Source organism: Haliotis rufescens, unplaced genomic scaffold (assembly GCF_023055435.1).
Source record: "Haliotis rufescens isolate VD_foot unplaced genomic scaffold, xgHalRufe1.0.p SCAF_5, whole genome shotgun sequence".
NCBI lineage: Eukaryota > Metazoa > Mollusca > Gastropoda > Lepetellida > Haliotidae > Haliotis > Haliotis rufescens.
In genome coordinates, this window is record NW_025964223.1 from 5024626 (window position 1) to 5041237 (window position 16612).

Consider the following 16612-nt stretch of genomic DNA (forward strand, 5'->3'; position numbering starts at 1 on the left):
GAACGTTCTGACGTTTTGGAACCCGTATGTGGATGTTCTCACAGAATATGAAATACATGGACAATGACATATTATTTAAACCGTAACAATATCTCACGCGTAGTTTGTCATTGCGATACTATTTCCATGTCGTGATTCGTCCTTTTCAATTGTCTAGAAGTAACAAAAACAGAACTATGAGCGGAACGAAGCCAATGCATCTTTATTCATCGCTATATCGCTGATGGTTACTGCAACAACTATGCATCATTATGTATAGTTAAAACATGTCATACATAGTTAAAATTATATATTTTTTTATTTCGAAGTTTACACGACATAAGGCTATTCCATTGGACGAGAGGTCGGTCACATGACCGCGAAATTGTCGTTCACAAATGTGTGAACGACACAATTTGACGTTCATACGTTTTTTACGAGACCGTGTTCTTGAAATGACGTAAACACTGACGGACTACTTCCACATTCCCGGGGAAACCCCTGGGAATTCCCTAGCACAAATACACACATAAGCGTTCTTTCTGATCATTTAGACCCTTTAATCTTGAACTCAGCGTTTCGGTATACATTGAGAAATGTCAGAGAACATGACTGTTTATTGTTCACGAATATCCTCGCTACGACCAATCCTAATGAATAAAACGAAGAAATGCACTTCCAAACTATCGTAGAATCGAGTCAAGGCTGACATTGACGGTCTACAGCAATCTAAGATTTTACCTTAGTCTCTACTTGACACATCTTTAATCACCTTCCAATGATCGACCAGTTGATCAATGATGACTAAAACATGTAACTGCCACAGGCTCATTTACAACTTCCGAAATCTCTGCCGTCACGTTTATGGCGTAGGCCTTGTCTTGTACTTGATGTAAATGTATTACGACGCGCTGTCATTGTGACTAACTTACTGAGGAAGCTCTTAACAGACCTTTCTCATCTAATAGGGATATTATTTGAGTACATTAGTTTACAGAAACTACAAAAGTTGTCCCTGTTGAGCATATACATACGCTCATGTCACTTCTCGTTTTGAAGAAACTATTTTATTCCGCTATACAGCTGTCAGTGTAAACATGAAGTCACACGTACTAAATATAATATTGTCTATAGATCAAGGTCTACGTCCCTTGAGGTAAAAATAGTGATATAGAAATTAGCTCCGACGTTCATACAGTTTGGCCCTCAGTCTATGATCGAGGGTTCATACTTCAATGAACTCACACAAAGTAAAAGTCAGTTCTTACATATATTGTTAAGATATAATTATGAGTTGATATATTAAACCACAATGCATTAACAAACTATGCGTAGTTGGCCAGTACGAGTTTATCTTCGTGTTGTATTCGAATTTTCGGCCGTACGCCAAACATCATAAGTATACCGAGGCTTATTTTGAAACAAGACATTGATTGGTTACATAAATATTTACTTTGAGCAGAATATTGCTTGAATTTTGTTGCCCCGAATCCAAAATCAAGGAGGCCTTTGGTGGCGTTTTATTCAAATGATAGAGCACGCTGAAGGGTTAGCTTTCTGCGCAAAGGCGATTTAATGCTGAATTTGACAAACATAGAACTCAATGTAAGTTTCATGACGATATGGGTAGCAGTTTTGATAACAGAGTGTATGTTTACAGGTTGAAGTGGAGTAGAGTCGAATCTGGTGTAAAGAAAATATTTTAAGTTAATACTGTACAGTGTCCACCTTCCTAAGAAATGTTGACAGGGCTTTTCTACCTGTGCACACAACTGTTGAATGGACTTCTCAGCCTGTGTCTATTGGTCACGTGTCAGCTCAACAGTATAGTACACATGCCCTCTTACCTGTATATTATTCAAGCCCAATTCATCTTCAAACTATCAACACTGCCATCTCATCGATTGTTGAGGTCGTATAATCATACTCAGTAATATCTCATGATTATATTTGAAAGCTGATTTCTTTTAGTAAAAGAAACGTTCATCAATCTCTGGTTTTTACGACATATCATTGATCTTGGAACATATGGATTTTTAACGAAGAAGATGGGCTTCATTGTAGTTGAATGATAGGATTAAACGTGTATTATATTTCCAATCTGCCCCTGATGAGAAGCCGGCCTTTTGATGCTGATGGGTTTCTACCCGCCAATACTCTGCCCTCCAGTGGGAACTACTAACCGTCACCATATTTCCGGTAACGTAAAGAGCGATCCATCAATTAGGCAGCCACCGGCAACTTAGGAGGGCCTTGCATGGGGAATAACAGTTCATAATCTCGGGAGGGACAATTATGCATTGTTACTACGCTTGGTCGTGGCATAATATGAAATTGTCAGTGCCCTGAACATGTATACCATCGTCGGCGTCGTGACAGTAGCGACTTCAAGCACCACCTCAGCACGTGTACGTCTTTGTGGGTGATCAGGTCTACATCAATCAAGTCGCGCTGGTTGATGGCAAGCAATAAGTCGTTAACTTCAATAAAGGAAATTTGAACGCGGCGACCTTTATTTATATACCTGTTCCGGGTGATTGGTATTATTTTCCAGGCCCTAATCGAGTGTTTACAGAATTTCAACACGCAAGCGAACAGGTAATAATTCTATTTTCACAAGCCCTAATAACGGATTTTGTAATAACATTTGATCAAGAGATATTTAGCAGTGGCCATGTAACTATGTGCGTTTCTCAGTTTTAACCTCTTAGTGTTGACTGGTCATACTGTATCTACTCCAAGTCTTACAACAAGACTGTGAAATTCATGGCCACCCACGCAACCCTCCCTGCACGGGTATTTCATTTGAAGACGCTAAGACACGAACAAGGACAATACACTGCTCTATGGGCGTTTAGAGTACACGTTCAATAATTCAAGTGAAAGATTTTTCAGGGGTGAGGACTACCGTTACATACTAGGTTTCAAGTTCATATTTTTTAAAATCTACATCTGGAGAATGTCACCAAGACTCATATAACTAGGTCAAGGCGTGACGGCGGCCCGGTGAATGTCGTCATCTACATCATGGAACACGACGTGAACATCCTGTTGGTGGTCAGTACATTGTCTGGTAAGTCGTCATGCGGTGTTCCCAACCGTCTATGAATTTATCTACAATTACCTGTACATCACGCGTCCTTCTATTGATTATCCATCTATCTTCGTCCTTTCTTCCTTCCGTTTGTCAGTCCATCTTCCATCCATTCATCGTCAATCGATCCATCAATTCAATCATGTATCACAATAGCCGTTGATTCATTCATCAAGTTTCCCGTCCGTCTTCCCTTCAACAACCCTTCCATTCATTCATCCATATTTCCGTCCATCAATTACGCCTGTTCCATGCACGCAATGTCCGTGTATAATTACACATGCATACATTTCCATGTCCATCTATTCCCTCCAGAGGTCCGTGTTGATATACAGCGGTATGCGGTTTTGATATACATATTTGTGTGATGCTGAGATATAATATTATTATTTGATATAAAGAAGTAGTAGTTGTAGAATTATACACATGTACATGCGCAGAGGTATCTATTGTTAGTATATATGGGTTATATAGATATTTCTACACGAGTGCTTTCCAGATGTCATGTAACTGACAACGAGCTATTTCAAAAAGTATCTAACGAGCGAACGCGAGTTAGTTACGTGTTGAAACAACGAGTTGTAATATTAAATGATATCTGACAGACACGAGTGCAGTAATCTGATCCTAACGCACCCTAAACTCGCACCATTTTAGCATCGAATCGATGCATATGTTGTCAATTATCATGATCACTGTGATGCATTAATGCATAACGCAACGGTCTTTGTGACGTCATCCGGCCTCGTACTGCTCATACCTTGTGTGACCCTCTACAATAACAGCTTCCGCTATATCTGTAGGTTATCAAGGTGATGATAATGCAAACTAGACAAGACCAAAGAGCATTTATTGACTCTCTAAAACCAACGACCGTTGACACTGACGTATCAGTACTAGGTAAGGATAAGATACTACATCGCTTGCTTGATAACGGTTAGAACCTACACCGAAACGTCGCTCTTAGTTGTAAGAAAGAAGATATACATGGGTATATGTTGCTGCTTTCAGTATTTCAGATGTCCGACTTGGCCTCAGTTGACATCCGGGTCCAGGCGCCTACCGTCGCCAACAGCACATACACCACCCTCCAGTGTGTCATTAGTCTCCAACCTGGTGAACGACTTGAGGGAATTCTCTTCACCAGGAAAACATCAAAGTGGGAATTCTTTCTACAAATCGGAGCATTTTCTCCATCTTTCAATTCTATCGTGACAGACTTCGAGTTGAAGGACTTTGTTTCACTGATGTACCAGAATGGCGCGGCTTACCTGAAGATTAAAAACTTCGACCAATCTTTCGAGGGCTTATACAACTGCTCGTTGTCGTATTGGAGAGGAGATAACGTTTCCGTGCGGACTGACGACGTCATTTATGTGTCTGCTACAGGTAGGTTTTACAAACATCCAGAACGTACACCCCAATAGATCAGTTCATTCAGTACACACGGACATAATACACCCCTTCCGTACACCCATCAGTACATCCCTTTAGAACCCACCGCCAGTACATGCACACATAACCTGTTCATACCAATACCGCAAGTGATCCCGTGAGTCGCCCCACCAGTACACCTATCAGTACATCCCTTGAGAACCCATCGCCAGTACATGCACACATGACCTGTTCATACCAATACCGCAAGTGATCCCGTCACTCGCCCCACCAATGCTCATGATGTCAATCACTGGATTTTCTGGTCCAGACACGATTATTTACATATAGCTGATTGCGGCGTTAAACAACAAACAAAGAAAACCTAGCATAGGTAGCATTCCACCCGTATATCGATTAAGATTTTGTTGTATCAGAGAGATCAAAGGCGATGTCTCATTGCTCCATAAAAGGTAATACCGTGAGCTGTTGTGTGAATAAAGCCTAGAAGTCAAACGTTTGCAAGCACCATAAAGGGTTCGGATTCAATGGTTCGATTACTCGAGCAATATTGCGTTATTATTGCTAAACCGACGCAACCCTCATAAATATGTGATCCTGCTATGACGTGTCATTGAAATTGTATTCATATTTGCTTCACCGATAACTCCTTAACTCTCACTCCTACTGCCACACACTCAAACATTCACCCCATCACTCTATCTGCCCCAGGGGGCACGGGTGGCCCAGTCGTCTAAGGCGCCGCGATTCGCTGTGCAGAGTTGCGTCCCTTGGGCACGCCAGAAACCTATGATTGTGGGTTCGAATCCCGGTTCGCCCTGATTATGTTTCTAGGTTTGTCAGCACCATACCCGTGCTCGTGGGTTTCACCGAAGTGGTAAACGTCTGCATCACTTCGGGCTTTCCTCCCACATTAAGCTGACACGCCGCGATATAACTGTAATACTGTTAAAAGCGGCGTTAAACCAAACTCACACACTCACTCACTCACTCACTATCTGCCCCATCATCTATTCTTTCACTTACTCAATCACCCACTCTTTCTCTCACTCATTCATTCACCTCATCCCTTACTTGCTGAGTCGATAACTCACTCACTCCCCGCTTTTTCTTTCACCCAATTATGTTTTGTGTACTTATAGAATTTTTTTTGTTTTCATTCAACAGATCCATATCCTGTGTCATCAACGTCACCCACGGCATCGATGTCTCACAGTACAACATCTACGTCAGTGGAGCGATCATCAACTATTACCTTAAGTTCATCAACAACATCAGCATCAGCATCGTTATTATCGTTACAAACACAAACGTCTACGCGAAGATCATCGGAAGGGACAACAATGCCGTTGCCAACTTCAGGTTCCACGTCGTTAGCTTCCAGAACAACACAAACCACGGTGCAGACATCACCAACAACACAATGGAGCTCCGGTGGCGTGGACGACACATCACAAATTACATCTACCGGAACAACATTCACAGCGACGGCGGTAAAAACGGATGTACGCACACCAACATCATCACAGAGGGTTTCGCCAAGTACAGTTGTACCATTTACAGCAACGTTATCTACACGTGCATCAGCGATGACTTTAGAAACAACAGCAGAAACCTCAACAGATACAATCATCACAGTAACATCACTGGGGTCAATAGCTGCGTCATCGGGAACGTCTCTAGTACCTATGGAGATCTCATCATTACAGACACCGACGGGCACTTCATCATCTCAAGAACAAGTCGACATCTCAACATTACAAGTTCCAGGGGACATCTCAACATCACAAGTGGTAGGGGACATCTCAACATCACAAGTGATAGGAGACATCTCAACATTACAAGTTCCAGGGGACATCTCAACATCACAAGTGGTAGGGGACATCTCAACATCACAAGTGATAGGAGACATCTCAACATTACAAGTTCCAGGGGACATCTCAACATCACAAATGGTAGGGGACATCTCAACATCACAAGTGGTAGGAGACATCTCAACATTACAAGTTCCAGGGGACATCTCAACATCACAAGTGGTAGGGGACATCTCAACATCACAAGTGATAGGAGACATCTCAACATCACAAGTGGTAGGAGACATCTCAACATCACAAGTGGTAGGAGACATCTCAACATCACAAGTGATAGGAGACATCTCAACATCAAAAGTGGTAGGAGACATCTCAACATCACAAGTGATAGGAGACATCTCAACATTACAAGTTCCAGGGGACATCTCAACATCACAAGTGGTAGGGGACATCTCAACATCACAAGTGATAGGAGACATCTCAAAATCACAAGTGATAGGAGACATCTCAACATCACAAGTATTAGGGGACATGTCAACATCACAAGTGTTAGGGGACATCTCAACATCACAAGTATTAGGGGACATGTCAACATCACAAGTGTTAGGGGACATCTCAACATCACAAGTGTTAGGGGACATCTCAACATCACAAGTGTTAGGGGACATCTCAACATCACAAGTATTAGGGGACATGTCAACATCACAAGTGTTAGGGGACATGTCAACATCACAAGTGTTAGGGGACATCTCAACATCACAAGTGTTAGGGGACATCTCAACATCACAAGTGATAGGAGACATCTCAACATCACAAGTGATAGGAGACATCTCAACATCACAAGTGTTAGGGGACATGTCAACATCACAAGTGATAGGAGACATCTCAACATCACAAGTGTTAGGGGACATGTCAACATCACAAGTGTTAGGGGACATGTCAACATCACAAGTACCAGTGGGCATCTCAACATCACAAGTGTTAGGGGACATCTCAACATCACAAGTGTTAGGGGACATGTCAACATCACAAGTGTTAGGGGACATGTCAACATCACAAGTGTTAGGGGACATCTCAACATCACAAGTGTTAGGGGACATGTCAACATCACAAATACCAGTGGGCATCTCAACATCACAAACACCAGTGGACATCTCAACATCACAAGTGTTAGGGGACATCTCAACATCACAAGTACCAGTGGACATCTCAACATCACAAGTACCAGTGGACATCTCAACATCACAAGTGTTAGCGGACATCTCAACATCACAAGTCTTAGGGGGCATCTCAACATCTCAAGTACCGGGGGACATCACAACATCACAAGTATTCGTGGACATTTCAACATCACAAGTACTCGCGGACGTCTCAACATCACAAGTATTACTGGACATCTCAACATCACAAGTACCGACGGACATCTCAACATCACAAGTGTTAGCGGACATCTCAACATCACAAGTCTTAGGGGGCATCTCAACATCACAAGTGTTAGGGGAAATGTCAACATCACAAGTACCAGTGGACATCTCAACATCACAAGTACCGATGGACATCTCAACATCAAAAGTATTAGCGGATATCTCAACATCACGAATACCGACGGAGATGTCAACTTTACAAGTACTAGTGAACATCTCAACATCACAAGTGTTAGCGAACATCTCAACATCACAAGTACCGGTGGACATCACAACCTCACAAGTACCGGTGGACATTTTACTATCACAAGTAATGACGACCTCCAAAACTGATAAAAGCGTTGTATCGGCAGTTGAAATATCAACATCATCTTCTGATTCACCAACTTTTGATGTGACAGCGCCTTCTACATCATCAGTTAGATATGTAATTTCTCATTCTTCTACATCAGCTACTGCTTTGGCATCAGCTTTTACATCATTAACACCCTCTGTATCCAATACAGATTCTACACCTTCCACATCCTCATCCATAAAAGTGACATTACTCTATTCATCATCAAATATGGATGTGGCCAGAGCTTCTACATCATCAACACCAGATGGGAAAGTGTCTTCTATATCCACTTCAGTTGTGACAGCGGCTTCTACGCCATCAACAATATACGTGACGTCACCTTCTTCATCATCAATTTCAGATGTGACATCGTCTTCTATATCACGTTCACGTATTGCATCGCCAACCACATTGCCAACAAAATATGTGAAATGCCCTTCTACGTCCCCGGAAGATGTAACGTCGTCTCCAACATCATCAACTGAAGAAATGATGCCATATTCTATATCACCAAATACAGCTGTGACGTCACCTTCACCATCATCTACATATGTGACATCACCTTCCACATCAACTGCGGATGTGACATCGCCTTCAAACTCATCGACTACGGATATTATTTCGCCTTCTATGTCAGCAACAACAGATAAGACATCATATTTTACAATATCGACTATGGATGTGACACCGCCTTCATCAACAACTCCAAAATTGACATCACCCTCAACATCAATAAGCTCTTTTGCGACACCAGGTGTGTCCCCGACGTCTTCAACGTTCTATTCTACTTCTGAATCGACAAGTACAGGAACAAGTCCATCAACTAATGTAACACTTATATCAACCGCCACCACTTCTCCTGTGACATTGGCGACCATACGTTTCACGTCATCAACGTCACCGAGGACGACGTCACCTACACCAACAGCAAACAGCCAATCAGTCACGCCTCAAGTTCATGCCTCAGCTACAGGTAGGATGTAGCCACTGTAGGCATATCAACAATCCCTAGAGTGATGTGAATAGTTTTCATAGTCACAATCATAGTTAGTAAAGTGATTGGTACAAATTAGATATTTATTGATAGCTATTGCGGTGATGTGACACATATAGTTATTTTGGTACTTGGGATATTCAAAAATATCCACCGTGTAGCTCTTGTTAATGTCAATATTGAAAACAACTATTTTAGTGACACATCATTATTCACTTTTTTTTGTTGGAAAGTGTTTTTTTCTTGGTTCCGTGAACTTAACGGAGGGTTACATCTTCAGAAATGTTTCAAAAATGTCAATTTATCAATATTTTAGTGCCTGTGATGAAGTGGGTGCTGGTCGCTGTTGGTTGCGTGATTGGTATCGGCATCGTCGTCGTAGGAGTGGTCATCTGGTACAGAAAAACACGTACGTATCACAGCATGATAAATAGCGTAACCTATATCAGAGCATATGTGTAAACTACAACCGCGACAGACGTCCCTCCATATAAGTTTTTGACCACCTAAGTTACAACATATATCAACAGTATTGATGTATTTGTCTCATCAACAGGAGGCCACCCATTAATACTCCGTTGGCGGTATGAGTTTTACCCAAACGGAGACCTGAGGCCTTCGTCTTCAGAGATACAGGTATGCTATCGGCCCCTTTGTGCACATAAACTTTATTACATTATGCACCTCCGATGCACATATTGAAAAAGCACAACAACAAAAATTACGAAATACAGTTAAATTCGTTGGTATAAATGGCATTGAGTTCTCAGAAGCCAACTCTTGCTGTGCAGAGTTGCATGCCTTAGTCGTTGCTAAGATGCGCATGCCAGAGTCAGTCATTACTGATCATTGGTCTATCAACCTTGTGGGTCTTGCAATAGTGTCAGAGAGCTCGATCCGCATTCCTTTAGCCAAATAGTGAGATGATATAACTGTAAAGCTGTTCACGAAGTCGTTAAGCCAAACTCAATGACACCGTATTAATGTTAAACTATCCACGATTGATCGCGGATACTAGGGAGGACGACCGGTCCGCATTATCCTATGTTTATCAGCTGACCAATGAAGATCGGTTGGTACGGTTCGGTTACTTTGTTCCCTTTGTCGCATCGACGCATGCTGCCACTGGTTTGACTGACCCACATTATATTAATGACAGGCCGCCGGGCAAAAGAAAATTGTATTTGACCAAGCAATTACAAAGGTTATGAAAATGTTACGAGGCTAAAAACATTCGCTGAAAAACTGAAAATGTAAGCTTCAAAACACAAATATATGATACCCATTTCGATCTTCCCAATATAATAAACATTTCTTTTTTTCTTTTAAGCTAACATCAAACATGGGTGGGTACTTTCTTTTGCCCGGTAGTTTACTGAGAATATTGCTGACTTTGGTGCACATAATAACGCTTTGTTAGACCACCCACGACAAAAAATATGGCTGTGATGTAATCCATGGGAGACTTGAGTTGTGGGAAATGGCCCTGGCCTATGCTGGAAGGACAGTATAGGTTCTTTCCTGGTAGTCGTATGCCAAAACATGTACGATTTCTTGCTTTATCTACAAATGATCCTCATTGCCATCGTAAATATCTCATGTTCATAATAATAACAAAAATGATGATAACATTAATAATGTAAAATAAAATGTTGATTGATGTGGATGCTCTTGGTGACAGAATTTATTGTGCGCTTTGGCACACATCTATTTGTCTGTTGGTGTTCTTGCGAAGCATGTCAAGACGAAATGATGAAAACAAGGCTTTCCACAGTTTTCTTAAACGAGTCAGTGTTGTAGGACATGATCTCAATATTTATTTTGAGTTTTTTGATGGGTCTGTATTGCTGTACGGTACAGAAATGTGTGTCATCCAAGCGAAGTGCCATATTTAATTGCAGCAGGCTTGGTTTTTCATGGGAAGGCTCTCTGTACGACCACTGCATTGAGTTAATGTGCAGTGTGTTCAGAAGTTCAGCACCCTGCAGTCCTTCGCTTAGATGTAAAACAGAAGGCTTTCTGTTTGCTGCTCAGGACCAGTCACTTCCCATTCGAAACTCTAAATGTGTGATTTTGCATCAAAATATGAAAATGAATACACATTATGCAATGAATTTAACGAGACTGTCCAACACATTGTCAGTGGATGCCCTGCTTTGGCACAAACACATTGTCTTATGCGACATGATTGCATGACTCGATCCTTTTATTACCGTCTTCGCTATGCTTGGGATTTTGAAACAGAGGTCGATCCATGGTACGAGTCAGAATATATAGAACTATAAATTTCTTTAGAATAGGCCCGTATACAGCCTCAGACATATCCAGGCCAACAAACCTGATCCTGTCCTTTTTGATAAATCCAATGAAATCTTCGATGTCATTGAATTGTCTGTCCCTTTTGACACTAACGTGATCGACAAGATTCAGGGAAAACGTGGCAAATGTGCTGACTTCGCTTTCGAACTGTCTCAGTTGCATCCCAAGTATCAAGTTGTCCGACTCATCATTGTTCTCGGTGCCTCAGGTTTGTTAATTCCCAATCTGTTGACTGACATAGGGAGAGTACCCGGGTTTGCTGCCAGGAATACAGCCCCTTTAACAATCTGGGTAATGCAGAAGGCTGCAGTGTTTGGGAGTCTTCACATTCTCCGAAAAGTCCTGGGTGGGTTCGACTGGGCAGGTTTTCCTGGGAGAAGTCCCATTCGCTGTCTAGGCTGCGTGTAGAGGGAGCACGGGCCCCGAGCTGATGATGAGCCTAACCAGACTGACTGTGCCAGGATCATCCAAACCCAGCTTTGCACCATTTTTATTGTAATATGTACATAATAATAATCATAATCATAAGAGGATGTTAAAGATAACAGCAAAAATACTCATTGGCAATTTAATCTTCTTAGGTAAATATATGTTAAGTGTATTTCGCTAAAATGTACTTCTTTTTTTATTTTAGACTTGACTGAAGAATTCATTGATTATTTTGGAATCTTGGATTCTCTGGCCTGAGGTTCAGGCTGAGGCTCCATTGCGTGTCCGTCTTTTAGGCGGGATGTGATTCTATACCACAGCACAAAGACGCCTCTCTTGCTGCAAAATATGCCTTTGGAAGAACAGTTAAGCCTGTGGAATGAGATATACTGGATAGTAGCATGGTGTGTTGCAGCCATTTTCATTTTAATAGAATGGGGTGGTCCTGACGTCACGAACACATGCTATTTGGGATTATGTGTTGGCATTTCACTCTGGTTTCGTCACGTCAGTACAGCAGTGGAGAGTGTAGTGGCCCCTGTCATTCTGTTGCTGTATTGCGGGGTATAAATGTGCCGATAAGTGCCAATAAAGTTACACCTGTATAGTTAACGTGGTACACCTGAACAGATAACAGAAAACACCTGAATGGTGATGTATCTGTAAAGTTAACCGGAAACCCCCATTTATCGTTAACCAGAAACACCTGTACAGTTAACCTGATACACCTGTAAAGTTAACCGGATACATCTTTATAGTTAACCGGAAACACCTGTATATTTAACCTGATACACCTCTATAGTTAACATAATACACCTGTATAGTAAACATGGTAGACCTGTATAGTTAACCGGATACGCCTGTATAGTTAAACGGATACATCTATATAGTTAACATGGTAGACCTGTATAGTTAACCGGATACGCCTGTATAGTTAACCGGATACGCCTGTAAAGTTAACCGGTTACACCTGTATAGTTAATGGGATACAACCTTAGTTTTAACCGGATACACCTGTATAGTTAACCGGATCCATCTGTATTGTTAACCGGAAACACCTGTGTAGTTAATCCGATACACCTGTATAGTTAACGAATACACCTGTATAGTAAACCGTATACACCTCTTTAGTAAACCGGATACATCTGTATAGTAATCCGGATACACCTGTATAGTAAGCATAATAGACCTGTATAGTTGACCGGATACACCTGTATAGTTAACATGATACACCTGTATAGTTAACATGATACACCTGTATAGTTAACATGATACACTTGTATAATTGACCGAATACACCTGTATAGTTAACATGATACACCTGTATAGTCAACATGATACACTTGTATAGTTGACTGGATATACCTGTATAGTACCAGACCAACATCAGTGTGTGCTGTATATGGTCTGACTGAGTCAAATTGAAGCTGTGTTGATTCAAGAAAAATCAACATTCCATTTCTCTTCTATTTAAATCGAACAAATAAAGCATCTGACAATGCAATAAACACGTAGTTTGTTTGTTGTTTAGCGCTATTCCGACTATACGATGGCGTTCTGTAAATAATCTAGAGTGAGTGAGTGAGTTTGGTTTTACGCCGCTTTTAGCAATATTCCAGCAACATCACGGCGGGGGATACCAGAAATGGGCTTCACGCATTGTACCCATGTCGGTATTCGAACCCGGGTCTTCGGCGTGACGAGCGAACGCTTTAACCACAAGGCTACCCGAACGCCCCTAAATAATCTAGAAAAGACAATACAGTGATTGACATCACACAACTGGGTTATGACATGCAATCAACCAAGTCAGCTACCCTGGTCATCCTGAACATTTAATACCAGGTTACCCGGAATCCCCAAGGGTATAAAATGTATTATTTATTATAAAAGTTCTTTTTTATAAGGCGCATTCATTCTTGTCAGTTTGATGTTGGAGGAAAACCCGAAGTATTGTACAAGTACGTTTGACATTTACCACTTTGGTGAAAACCCGAGAGCATTGTTTTTGTGATGACAGACCATAGAAACATATTCGGGTCGAACCCGGGATTCGAACCCATTATCATAGACTTCTGGCAGGCCTATGTCTTTATAACAAAGTAGGCGGCGGGGTGATTTGAACAAATAGTTGATATGATATCGCTTGAGAAGAATTCACAAATTCGCTTTCAGGGCAATTACATCTGTGCTCCAACCCGCAAACAGGTTATTGGGTGCTTTCAACCCTCCCTAGACGAATGTCCATTGTATTATGCGTACAGAGAAATCCCATCAATCAGGAGGCTACCATGTTCAGTAAAATCATTAACATAGAAACATTTCCGGATCAACCATTGACTGTTACAGAGTAATATCCTTAATAAAACATTCAAAAAGCTTTGTGGTAGACATGGGGACGACATTTCCAAATTAGACGCATCAGTGACCAAAATGATATCCAAGGCAATTCCCTATTTGAACTTGTAACATATGTGTTGCCGTGTGTTTTTTAGGTATATAGGTAAACAGTTGACTTGCCCTTGCAAGTATTTGTGACGCTGCCACTTTTTCGAGAATTTGATAGTGATTCATAAACACATGCTCAAGTTATAATCTGCCAAAATATCACACAAATCTACAACGTTTGTCTGAGAACCATTTGTGGTGCAGTTTGACATGTAAGGCACAATAGGGACAGCAATCAGGTTATGTTTACACTATATAATGTTTTATTATTTTACCGGGTAAGTGCGTCCCAAACCCGCTATTGTGTAGTCGTTTTTGTGACTTTTTGGTGAACCTTTATGGACAGACCTAGATATGAAGCAGATGAGGCGGTCTCACTGGTCTCCTTTATTTGTAGCGCAGGTGATAGAACAGTGGAAGTGAATTCTCGGTCAGAATATTATTAAAAGGTTTCTGATAACCGATATGCGTTTTGATTATGCCAGTTTGAGCTGAAATGTCCTTTCATGTGCATGATGACACAGATCAGTAAGGCGGAGAGCAAAGTTAGGCCCAATGGGGATGCCTACCTCTTGCCGACATGTCCTAGATGTTCTCTATGAGGAATTCAATATAATGTTTACTCAGGAAACATTATTGAACCTGGTTCTTTCTGAGATTGCAAAAAATCAAGCAAATCCCGATGGTAAAAATTTCACTTTTTTCATATACCTTCTGTGAATATGAAGAAATATAAAACATCACCAGAGAATAATCAGTCACGGTTATTAACCTCGAATAATGAAATTCCATTGGGCATAAGAGCTAAAACAACTGTGAAAAATAAATACATTGACCACTGAAAGTCAGCGATGACATCAGGTGCTCGCGAAAAGGACAATCTAGTTCTGCCCTGTAGGTAGCACCACTCATTCAATTTGGCTGACACCGAGCAGCAGCACTCCTACCATACGACGGCAGGCTTTACACAATCGATTCTTGACCTGACAATCCAGTGACACCACAGCGCATTTACTGATTGTGCTGAAACTAGAAACGATATGTTAATTTTGAATTACGTCTGCTGTATACAAGTGCGGTGAAAGGCCTTCCTTTATTTGATAAAGAAATATGGTTCATCTTTGAGAGTTGTGCATTTGCTGGACCGAGTAATATATATCTCACTTTGTAGGAAATGTTAAAGAACTTTGACAGTACAACAAAGCAACGGACACGTCCCAAGGAACCTCCCTATTTCTATCAAAGTAATGGATCTTTACACGCCAGATTAAGATTAGTTTTGTTCAGATCAGAACGATGATGGACGATCAAACGAACATTCACCCGGATCTGCCTTTTCTATTTGGACACCAATTTAAAGATACTAATATTATATTCAAAGTACATAAAGTACATTATTTCAAATTTTCTAATAATTACTTTGATCAGGCGTTTTTTCATTGATGATGCCCTTATAAATTACAAATTAATCATTTCTTGCGACTTTCTTAGTTCACTTTTAACATTTATATGGAACTCTAAGAGATTTGTGATTAAACAAGACGATCATAGATATAATTACCGTGGCTAGATTTGGAAATTAAAACACAACTCGAAGGTTACACATCAGCATTGTTTGTTAAACACGTTTGTGTGTTAAAACGTCTCTTTATATATTGGGAGAGGTGCAAATATGTTTTATTAGATCTAATCTTTCCTGAATATAAATTTGTCTAAATCACGGATGTGAAAGTAGTCAAACTATATGTATTCATTATATCACCAGGGCATGTCCTGAGTAGAACAAATACGAAATGTGAAATGTCATATCATTATTCACACCGAATTTCACACGCACCATTGTTGTGTCCTGTGAAAAACCATTCATCACCACTTGGTGCCTGTCAAATCAGAGAATACACATCCGTGACCTTCAGCTATACTTACACTACCCTGGTGTCTATGATAGCTTGCAGCTATCATCTGTCGACCACACTTGGCATAGTCCACAATGGAGATGGATTTGTGTAGCAGGTAACTTCCAAGATATAATTGATAAAATAAATTGAAACGATTAACAAATGATTAATTATTACAAAAGCTTACTGATAGATTTAATGCACATGTTATTGTTAATCAACAGTTGGTGCCTGTCAAGTCACAGAACAGGCATCCGTGACCTTCGGCTATACTTACACTACCCTGGTGTCTACGATAGCTTGAAGGTATCTTCTGTCAACGAAATGAATCATCGCACCCAATGTGGAAGGATTTGTAACTCTGATAATGTCCATCAATATAATTGATAGAAAAAAATTGAATCAATTAACATCTGCTCAATAATCACAAATAGTCGTTGAATATTTATTGAAATGGACACGGCGTTATGCAACAAACAGTTAC

At 40.8% G+C, this 16612-nt stretch overlaps 1 protein-coding gene across 1 annotated transcript; it reads left to right on the forward strand.

Annotated features, from left to right (window-relative positions):
• Positions 1-3006: 3006 nt before the first annotated feature.
• On the forward strand, positions 3007-13219 carry LOC125373004 (flocculation protein FLO11-like). Its single transcript, XM_048383787.1, has 6 exons — positions 3007-3052; positions 4085-4400; positions 5636-6798; positions 6881-9013; positions 9351-9443; positions 11988-13219. Exons 1-6 carry the CDS (start codon positions 3007-3009, stop codon positions 12038-12040), a joined length of 3804 nt encoding a protein of 1267 aa, XP_048239744.1. The 3' UTR covers positions 12041-13219.
• Positions 13220-16612: the final 3393 nt, after the last annotated feature.